General features: G+C 34.3%; 1 protein-coding gene across 5 annotated transcripts; it reads left to right on the forward strand.

The window, feature by feature from the left end:
• The first annotated feature begins 3,423 nt into the window (after nt 1-3,423).
• On the forward strand, nt 3,424-7,355 carry LOC132273763 (uncharacterized). 5 transcript variants are annotated; one of them, XM_059774819.1, is made up of 5 exons: nt 3,442-3,853; nt 4,175-4,716; nt 5,727-5,883; nt 6,040-6,234; nt 6,373-7,355. In XM_059774819.1, the coding sequence occupies exons 3-5, from the start codon at nt 5,775-5,777 to the stop codon at nt 6,546-6,548; spliced, it is 480 nt and encodes a 159-aa protein (XP_059630802.1). In that variant the 5' UTR covers nt 3,442-3,853; nt 4,175-4,716; nt 5,727-5,774; the 3' UTR covers nt 6,549-7,355. The 5 variants fall into 5 exon arrangements, 3 of the variants coding, with proteins under 3 accessions (XP_059630801.1, XP_059630802.1, XP_059630803.1); XR_009470243.1 differs by having other exon boundaries at nt 3,424-3,853; nt 6,040-7,355; XR_009470244.1 differs by lacking the exon at nt 6,040-6,234 and having other exon boundaries at nt 3,424-3,853.
• Nucleotides 7,356-11,083: the final 3,728 nt, after the last annotated feature.

Raw genomic sequence — 11,083 nt, forward strand, 5'->3', positions numbered from 1 at the left:
AGCATGTTTAAAATGTTGTTTTACACTTGCGTGTATGTTCACATCGTCACACACTTACATATAATTAAGTTTGTTCATACAATGGGGGATTCAAGTGAGGCTTAAAGTCTCTTTTTCAGTTTTGGTGTACGTGGTCTAGTTTGAACTAGACTTTGCCCCTTTGGTTGTTATTGGTGCCATAGGGTATCATTTGACCCTTTTCATGTTAGTTTTCGCTTCTGATTATTTCTTTGAGCTCCGTGACTTCATGGAAGGTCACATTGGTGTTTTGGGGATGATTTATATCTCTATAGACTTTGGTTTTTATCTTTCGCTTCCGCATTTCAGATCCGTTATCGGGTCAACTTTCGGTTCATCACTGATGCACCGGGTTGAAAAACTTGGGCTGTGACAAGTCTTCACAATTAGGCTCATAACATTTAATCTAATTTCCTGAAAAATATCATAATTTTTGAAATATTAATAATATTTTTCTCTAATTTCTCTAACATTAAAATACAACAAATATATATATATATATATATATATATATATATATATCATTGTAAGCGAAAACAACTTACAATTGGCCACTGTTTATAACATTCCGATCTCGATCCTATTGTTCAACTATATTAACATAGGATTTATATAAATGTTCATCCAACTAATTAATGTACAAGAATATTCCAAAGCACATATAAAAGTTAAGGTTTTCTAAAATCTTCATTGTTAGACCAACATAAGACCCAAGCTATTCTGGACTCCAACATAGATTACTAGTCCACTAAAACTGATCTTAATTTGTATCCACAAATGAATCCACATTATACTTATACAAATATAAAAAAATATATATACACATATGAACATATAAAGATCAATTTATCTACCAAAGCACAAAAAATACTTAACAAGCCATAATTATCTAACAATTTCAATGACACGATAATTATACATCTATACGCATATCACTTATATATATATATATATATAAATATATATATATATATATATATATATATATATATATATATATATAAATGCTTAATATTAACAAGATGATCTGTATACTATGGAATACAGAAATCAGAATTTAATATTAAAACTTTAAGAAGCAAGTTAGTCGTATATATAAGATTATAAGGCAAGATTAACTTGCCTGGAAACGTTAATCCCTTCTACTATACGAATCTTCGATCACCGACTCTCTTCCCAGAAACTGCAGGCAGATACGCGACGTTAGATCTCACTCACTCTGTATAACCCTATTATCTTTATCTCCCTTCCGATTTATAAAATAACCTAATTTTATATACAAAGCAAAGTAAACTTATAAAGAGTAACAATAACTGGTAGGTGAGATAATTTAGGATCCCTTTTAAAATTTCAAACTTTTTAAAAGGAAACCTATTATCACTAATATTCCTAAAAAAGTCAAATAGATGAAAAATAAATATTCCTAATAAAAAAAAACATGGGTACTGACTTTAGCTACCGGTTCAAGATCCTTTGCCAAGGAAAAAACACCCATTCGATCTCTCTCTCTTCACTCACCACTTCAACCTCCACCATATCCCTCTGCCTCCACAATCCCACCGAAGTGATGAACGCTGAAGTGAAACTCAAAGTCGCTGGAAAGAAGCTCGCCGTCGCCGAAGCTTCTGGATTCAGTAGTTAAAGATTCTTCGGCGGAAGTAGTTCATGAAGTTCAAGGTTCTCTTACCGGAACTAATCTCTCTTGTTAAGACCTCGTCGATCTTCATTTGGAAGCTTGCGTTGGTCACCTTTAAAGTACGCCAGAAAGCATAGTTTGGTGATATCAAAGAGTTATCGCCGGAAGAGAAGTAAACTGTTTTAATTGGTAATTCGGTCATTTAATTGTTTTGATATTTTACTAGGGGTGGTCACGGATCGGATCGGATCGGATTAGGCATCAATCCTAATCCGATCTGCTCGCAATGGATTGGGAGATTTTGAATCCGCCACCAATCCATTAGCTAACAGATCGGATCGGATCGGATCCAGTCCGTGTACTGAATTTTCCAAGTTAGTCTATTTTCACCAATTTCATATCCATTTACAAAGCAATATAAGTATATAACATAGCATAGATGAAACTAATTTAAATGCATAATAGGTGAGGTGGCCGTTTTTCTCTTTGCTCTTCTTTAGTTCTTTGAGTTCTTTCATCTTTGGCTAGGTTTAGGTTTTGATTAAATGAAAAGTCATGATCTGCGGCTACTAATTGAGTAATAAATATTTTTAAACTAATTGTATAATATTTACCAAAAAAGGAAAACAGAAAAAGTAAGGTATGTTAGGAGTTCACACACACATATATATATATATATATATATATATATATATATGCTAGTTACGAAAAAGTAAAGATATTACTATAATATTATATATACTTTTTCGTAACTAGCATATATATATATATATATATATATATATATATATATATATATTATGAATTGGCCACGGATCGGATCGGATTTTTGACAGCCTAATTCGTGGTTCGATCCGTGAACTACGGATTCAATTTTTTTGAATCCACCACTGATCCGTGGGTCTGGCAAGCCAATCCGATCTGTACGGACCGGATCGGATCGAATTTGCGAAATTTTTGCCCGCCCCTATATTTTACAATTAAAATTAATTAAATAATGAACGGATCAGATCGGATCGAATTTGTGAATTTTTTGCCCACCCCTATATTTTACAATTAAAATTAATTAAATAATGAAGGGTAAAATAGACTTTTTACATATTTTTAGGTTCTATTTAGCTTTCAAATTTTTTAAGGGGTGTCATCGTTTAAAAATAAACCAGCTTATATATGGTTGTCTTTGCTGAACTTCAGAAGTGTGATTATACTTTACCCTAAAATAAGAGTAATAAAATAAGTTGAAAAGACACATTTACAAGTACTAATGATCCTAAAGGCTGCTAGCTAAGCACTGGTTTAAGATCGTACCACATCTTGTGCAGGTGTAAGCGATGCAACACATGTAAGTGATCCGTTCATACATAGATTTTATTTTCTTTTTCTTAAAGTATTTCATACATAGTTATAGAGACAAATTGTGGGGAGAAAAAAAAAAAAATTCAATCTAAAAACAGAAATTTAAAATTATAATGAAACGTGGTTGTCATGTGATAGATACCTTCAATATGTTGAATTGGAGATTTATAAAATAGGGCATGAAAAAGGATATTGCAAAATAAAATCATGAGGACTGAAATTGAAAAATACTTTGTCATAAAATATTAGATTATTGAAAAACAATAAGTTCAAAAAAATAAATCTAATAAAGAGGTAGATGTTGGTTATTATTTATAAAAAAATGTGTGTGTGTATATATATATTCACACTCTTTAAAGTGTTTAGTTCATTGCACACTAATTGGTTATAAAAATTGATTGATATCTAATACTATGTGATATCACAAAAACAAAAAGGAAAAATTGGATACACAAGTCACGCCCCTGGAGACAGAGCAAAGACCAAGAGATCCACGTGCCTATTTTCCCAGACCTAGGGTTACATCCCCCAAGCCAGAGCAAGAAAAAGCCGCCACGCAGTTTCTTCCTTTCAAATGGAGGCTCACAGCCCCTACCTGTCTGTTTTAGCTTCGGCGATTCGGATTTGGCTCTTTCTTAAACGAAACAAATTTTCTTAATTTTTTCTGTAGTCACTCATTTCTTTGTTTGGATCACAGAAAGAGAGAAATAGAGATGGAAATTGAAAACTCAATTTCCTTATTATTCTTGCTATCACAGGGAATCAAAGGATATGAGGCGTCCTCGCAGCCTCGACCAACAGATGACTCACTCGCGTCCCTTGATTCTCCGTGATAAGAAAGAGGTAATTTGATGATAGATTTCATTTTATATGAAGTTTTGTACTTAAATTTTGGTCTTTGCACACCCAATCTTGTGTTTGGAGCAATGGGAATTTTGATGGGTTTAAAATGGAATTTATGGTAATGCAGTAATAATTATTATTTAAAACTCTCTTGAAGATTAGTTGATTTCATGGTATTTGATAATTACTAATAAGTAGTAGTAGACTTATGCCCAACTCTGCTCCTCTTTTATTTTTCTAAATTCCAAACTATTCCAAATGCAAAAATGATATTTCATTTTCTTTTCCAAAATTTTTAGTTTTCGCTGTTTTGCTTTTCAGATATCCATCGAGGATGGTTCAGTGTATGTTCGTCTTAAATGCCAGCTTTTGTTGCACAAATTATGCGCTGAATTGTCACCAAAGATCAAACACCCCTTTCATCCAACGTATCCTCTTGTGCTCCGCAATATCAATATGGAATGTTTTGTTTTGGGGTTCAATTACTGGTGTGCCAAGTGCGATACTCTACTTTCAAATTTGAACTTCACCAGCAGTCTCTTGCTTTATTCAACCAGAACAAGTGTAACAAGGCTAGCAGAATTGAGTGCATTCGTACACGGATACATTCCCCTTATTCCGTTGTGTGCCATGCGATTTCACTCTAATGTTGTCATCCCACATTACCACATACATTTAAACATAGTTGCCATGACCAACATCCACTCACCCTCACTCGCTCTCCCATCAAAGACCATTCAGACGACGATGATAGCTGGGAATATTACTGTGACCTTTGCGAGGAAAGAAGATACCTGCAAGATCCAATTTATTATTGTGAGGAATGCCACTATGTTACTCATATTAGTTGCGTGTTTGATGAGGTACACACTACTTTTCAGCTATTTGACGGGACATAGATTGCTTACTATTTGATTCCATTTCATGAGTTTTTTTACTCCAGTTTTGGTTTTTGCACGCTCCACCGTTGTGTTTGGAACAGTGGGATTTCGATGGTTTTAAAATGGAATTTATAGTAATAATAAATATTGTTCAAAAGTCTCATGAAAATTAATCGATTTCATTGTATTTAAAAATTACCAAGTAGACCTTGCAATATCTCCAACTCTGTTTGTCTTTTAGTTTTTTAAATTTCAAACTATTGCAAATGAATAAATGAGATTTCATTTGATTTTCTTTTCTTTTCTGAAATCCCAATCCTAAAAAGATTTGGTTCTACCGTCTTGGATTTTTTGTTTGCAAATAGGTTTTTAGATGATTAAACTTTAGAACACTTCTAGAATTTGTTTTTTAATTTTTTTTAAATGCATTGTTGGTGGAAAAAACGTATTTACATAGGCATCCGTAATATGCCAAATATGTAAAATGATTTAGAAAAGCTATTCAACCCATATACTACTTTATAAGTGGGAGTGTGGGGGATGCATTGTTGGTGGAAAAAACGTATTTACATAGGCATCCGTAATATGCCAAATATGTAAAATGATTTAGAAAAGCTATTCAACCCATATACTACTTTATAAGTGGGAGTGTAGGGGATGCATTGCTTTTTGTAATATGTTGCCTACAAAAAAATATAAATATGGTTGGATAATCCACTTAATATTAACTAGATGATGTGATATCTTATTGACAGATTTCTATGTCTAGTAAAACGTCTCCTAGAGATGGGGTATTTAATTTTAGAAAAAAAAATATGATTAGATACTTTTAAAATGCTTGTTGTGAATGAATAATCATTAAATAGAAGCCCATTATATAAATTTATTGGCATTCATCCTCATAAGATGGTTCTCACGTCTCTTATGTTAAAAAAAATTGTTACTTAAAAATGTAATAGAGTCAAACTCTTTATCTTTTGGTTGCATGTCAGATTCTTCCATTACTAAAGTGGTCCTTGGCACAAGATGTAGAGATTGTAATGCTTCAAGCAGAGATAGATGCACTTACTGCAAAATCAGGGATACTAATAACAAATTTGTATGAACTTAAGGAGAAACATGCGCAACATATTAGTGACTACCAAGTTGGTAAGTTGTTTTGTACTTCTTGTTTTTTTTATAAAAAAAAAGAAAAGAAAAGAAATTATAATATTTATTATTAGGCTAGTGAAGTGTGATTAATGTTTAACATGGTGATATGAGAATGGTCCTTTGCTAGTAGACTTGATGATAAAAATGATGTAGGGGTAACGGAAGTGTTGATTAAAAATGCGTTTTTAAGTGCCACAAGAGATGATCCTGCCATTGCTAAAGCAAATGAAGAGACTATAATGCTTCAAGCAGAGGTAGATGCACTGACAGCAAAATTAGAGACAATAACAACAAAATTAGATGAACTTATGGAGAAACGTGTGCAACATATAAGTGACTACCAAGTTGGTAAGTTGTTTTGTACTCGGTTGTATTAAAAATAGTTGTCATGTTTATTATTGGGCATTTGAAGCGTGATTAATATCTAGCATGATGATTTGAGAATTGTCCTTAGTTAGAGTATACTTGATGATAAGAATGATGCAGGGGTAATGGAAGTGGAGATTAAATTTGCATCAACATCTGCAATTGCTAGAGCAGAAGAAGAGATTATAGTGTTTCAAGCAGAGGTAGATGCAGTGACAGCAAAATTACAGACAGTAACAACAAAATTGGATGAACATAAGGAGAGACATAATGGTCTTTTACTGTATATGTGGTGATCAATAAACATAAATGACCTAGAAGAGAAATGGAGTGCAGACTTTTCCAGTTAACCATAAATTCGGCAAACGACCTAGAGAACGTCCGAGAAATATTCGACATGAAGGTCTATGCAAAGGTTTCGACATGAAGGTCTATGCAAAGGTTTCTATAGGTGAATCCACAGTGTGATGTGAAGACGTTATGGTGATCATAAAGTTGTACTGTGAGCGTACTTTAGGAGACCGGTATATCGGCGAGGTGAGCACGTCCATCAAACAACTCTTCGACCACGCGCAGCTGTTGGGAGGCAGTGCTGATGTCAGTTTTCCGGTGAAAAAGGGTGGTGAAGACTTGCAGGGAATGCTGAAGTTTGCTTACAGCTTTGGAGAGACGGTGGTTGTTGAGAAAACCCCGGGATGGAAGAAATTTTTGAAGAATGGAGCTGTTATAGTGTTGCAGGTGGCTCTTGAGGCTACTTTGGGAATAGAATTTGAAATTCCAATTTTCAATGATGATATTGATCTTTGTTAAACTACCACCTCACTACTAATTCTAGTTGGGTTGGTAGGATCCCTTCAATTCTCGAAAAAAGAAAAAAGGGAGATTTTTAGTGTGTGTTTTTTTAGTTTGTTTTAATATCTATATATATATATATAAATAAATTAAATAAGGTGCAATTGCATTTAGTCTATTAGGTTTACTTGTAAAATGTTGTTAATTTCGGGTGATCAGAGTTATGCTGTTGAAATGTTTGTAGTTATGGGAGGTATGTATTTTAGTTAAATTGATTTACTAGAGCAGGAGATTTGCCGGCTCACTCGTTAGTAGATCTCTTTACTCACTCATGATGTGATTCAATCACAATTACAAATGCATAAATAGTCTGTAATTATAAAACTAGTAAAGTGATAAATAAGGATAATAACTTTTTTTAGAATAAATTCAGTTATCTCTTATTTCCTTATTTATTACTTTTCTGGTGACTATACGTGTATTTATAATTGGATAACATAATAATCACCTACTCATCGGCACCGATGAGTAGACATATCTTTTCGTTTACTAAAACACTCTATCAATTTTTTTATGGACAAGGTTTTAGAAATTGAAACTGAACCTAAAGTGCAATTTTTTAATAAGAAAATAACGCACTTATTATATCATTGTACACTCAAAACACTAAACCATTCATTTGAAAAGATTAGTTGATACCACTCGAGCTTACTCTTGATTAATTTTTTATTTTATTTTTTTTCTGATTTTCTTGAGGTTCATGGATGTGGTAACAATTAAATTTTTTTTTTTTAATTTGGACCAAATAATGCACTCAAAAGGCTGGTTTTAAGAAATTCAATCCGAATATAGGGATGTGAGTGGGGGGAAATTTTCCCTCCAACAAAAACAAAGCACGACACGTCATCAAGTAGGGACCACAACCAAATAATCCACTGAGCCAAACGAGTGGAAAAGCATAAGTCCATAATAGAGAGCCTAATTCCGAAGCCCAACAGAAGACACACCTAAGAAAAGGGCTACACATCTTGGATCAAGGCCCAATATATACCACACAAGAGGTCTGGCACACTTCTACAATCCGAATCCTCTATGCGGAAAGAGTTGCAATATAATAGCAATTCATTTAAAGGGATGAGCAAATTCTGTAATTGCTATTCTTATTTCCTTATTATTTCTTTGAGTGTGTTGCTGGCATCGTCGGTGGGAAACGGCATAAGTTGTGACATCGTTCCGGGATGGCAACCCCCGGGTCCGAATCCGAATAATCCCATTCCGCAACCAGGGCACTCGGGTAGCAACCGAACCACAACGCACCCCAAGTCGTCCTTGACCAACCAAACACAAAGAATGCAGAGCAGGTAGAAGACCAGCCTCATGTTACAGCAGGTTCAGTACTAGGTAATCTCCAGCAAAATTAGAGTTGTATCTTGTAAGACCAAGCCGAGTCGAGTAGGAGAAACACATGGAGGGCCGAGGGCAATAATTTGATCGGAGGTCCTTCAGAACCAAGAGGTTATAGCACACGTTCGCAGGGAGATGGACGAGCAGATCAAGGACTTGAAAGTCCAAACCCTCGAGGATATGGCAATGGAGATCACTCCTTCCATAGTGGGAACCCCTTTTACTGATGAGATTGAGCAAGTGGAAAGGCAGAGGAAGTTCTCGATGCCGCCGTTCATCCAGTTTGATGGGAACAGGTCTCCGACCCACCACTTACAGCACTATATTCAGAAGATGATTATGGATACACACAACAACCGACTTATGTGCAAAATATTTCCCACCAGTCTAACAGGGTAGCTAGTGGTTCAGAAATAGGCCTAATAAATTAATTCCAGACTTCGAAGCATTGTGCTCAGTTTTCTTAGCTCAATATTATGGTAATAAAAAGCAGAAGAAAATTGTTTCTAGGGAGAAAAATTGAAGGCGTTGATCACCAAGTTTAATATGGAATCCTAAGGAATTTCCAAATGCAATCAAACTATAACAGTAGAAGCATTTAAGATAGGAATGATCCAAGGGACCATGTTTCACGCCTCTTTAATTAAGAAACTTCCGCCGGATATGTCTATATTAAATCCTCGCCCAAAAATCAGGGATATTAAACAATAAATATTTTAAAATAAGCACATAGTACAAAATAAAATATAAATAAATAAATATACGTTGAAATGAAAACTAAACAAAAAAAATAATTAAACTCAATAAATATTCCCATAATAATGATCCTCCCTGAGTAACCTTAAATAAAATCCTTCAACGTACAACTCGGGAATTCAAAAAACATGGACCCCTAAACAAAACCCAAAACTGAATTAATAATGTCTAAACAATAAATAAAAACATGAATCCCTAAAAAAAAAGAAGTGAATCAGAACCACAAACAAGTTCTTTTTAGTACAACCCAATCAGAGAACCAATAAACACAACCCAATCAGAAAACCTATAAACGATACATTAATTCCCAGCCAAACTCATACAATATCTACATCGTCTATATATATATATATATATATATATATACATACACACTAAAGACTCTCACTGGACTATAGGCCAATCTTAACCTAGTAGTGAGTATCTCATGAAAAATCGCACATGAGGTAGTCACGAGTCCTCCTTCTACCCGGGCACATACATCTCCTATATCTAGTTACCCATCTTCACCTGTAATTTATGCCTCAGCCCTAACTATTGATTCCAAGACCTCAAACTCATATCACGACACACATAAATATATATATATATATATATATAGCCATATTCTGACTATGACATACCAAACATATACTACCGTAACCATATCCTGACAATGGCACGACAACATATAAAATATTGTAACTATATCCTGACAATGGCATAATAAAATGTCATAGCCATATATTGACAATGACACAACAAAGAGTGAATCTAAACTTATTAGCTAGCTCACCCATAAAACATATATCACACAACCATATTGATGAGCGCTGAATATTGCATATTTGAGCACCTTAATATACATATGTTAAGACCTTAAGTAGTACTTCTATCTAGTTTTAGACTGATTTATGTTTACTTCGTGTTTGTAGGTACTTTCCTAAAGAAACAGTTAAATTCGAAATTTTAAGATGAAAAGACTGATATTGAAGCTTACAGAATCATTGCCGATCATTTGAAGTAAACTTGGAGTCAAAACGATGATTTTGGAGAAGTTCAATACCAAAGCTCGAGCAAAAGTTCCTTGGCTCCAGCACAAAGTCAATAGAAGCAAGAAATTCAACCAAGGCCAAAAAGCTTAAGCACAGAACTCTCTGCTCGAACAGAACCTCAAGGTGCTCGAGCCTTTGCAAAAGTACTCGAGCAGAATATGCCTCAGAATATGAAAAGATGCTATGGAAGTTCCATGTTGCCAGGACCTCGAGCAGAAGTCAAAAAACTAGAGCCTTTACCCAAAAGCTTGAGTCGAAGTCCTAAGGCTCGAGCACCAAGCTAGCCAAGGTGATCGAGCTCCCTGAAGAAGAAGTCTTAAAATATTCTAAGTGTTGATAATAAAGACGTTTCGGAAAATAATTGAAGAAATTTGGCTAAGTATAGAAGCTTCTCTGGCCGAGCCTTTGTTGTTAAGTCAGAATTTTAAGTTGCGGGATTTATTCTAATTATGTCATAATTCATCCTAGATGGGCCCAGATGACCCCAGAAGACCTAAATCTTATCTAAGCCTTATTAGAAGTCAGTTATTCTATAAAAGGAGGCATAAGGCCAGAGTTCAACTTTTAGTTTTTTTTGTCTGTTTTTCTCTCTTAGATCTAATGGCGGCTTTAAGGGTTTCTGTAGTTATTTTTGGTGATATTGAAGGTGAAGATCCTCAAAAGAGAAGTGCAGTCCATGATGATGAAGACCACAACAACATAGATGATATCTTGCATTGTCATAAGTAGCTAATTCCTCTCTTATTAATGTAACCCGAATCCGAGTATTATGGTTTGATTGTTCTAACTTTGGGAATTTAATAGTTTATGTATATTGATTGCATGATTATGAGTAATTGACTTAG

Source organism: Cornus florida, unplaced genomic scaffold, assembly GCF_030987335.1.
Source record: "Cornus florida cultivar Cherokee Brave unplaced genomic scaffold, ASM3098733v1 CherokeeBrave_3.0.0_Hap2_Chr09, whole genome shotgun sequence".
In the NCBI taxonomy this organism is placed as follows: Eukaryota; Viridiplantae; Streptophyta; class Magnoliopsida; order Cornales; family Cornaceae; genus Cornus; species Cornus florida.

What these genes read in the sequence shown, in the direction of transcription:
- LOC132273763 (XM_059774818.1), top strand. Translation starts at nt 3,782, where the DNA reads ATGAGGCGTCCTCGCAGCCTCGACCAACAGATGACTCACTCGCGTCCC. An exon ending in TTCTCCGTGATAAGAAAGAG is followed by an intron (nt 3,854 to 4,174) that starts GTAATTTGATGA and finishes TTTGCTTTTCAG; the next exon opens with ATATCCATCGAGGATGGTTC. An exon ending in TTAGTTGCGTGTTTGATGAG is followed by an intron (nt 4,717 to 6,372) that starts GTACACACTACT and finishes AGAATGATGCAG; the next exon opens with GGGTAATGGAAGTGGAGATT.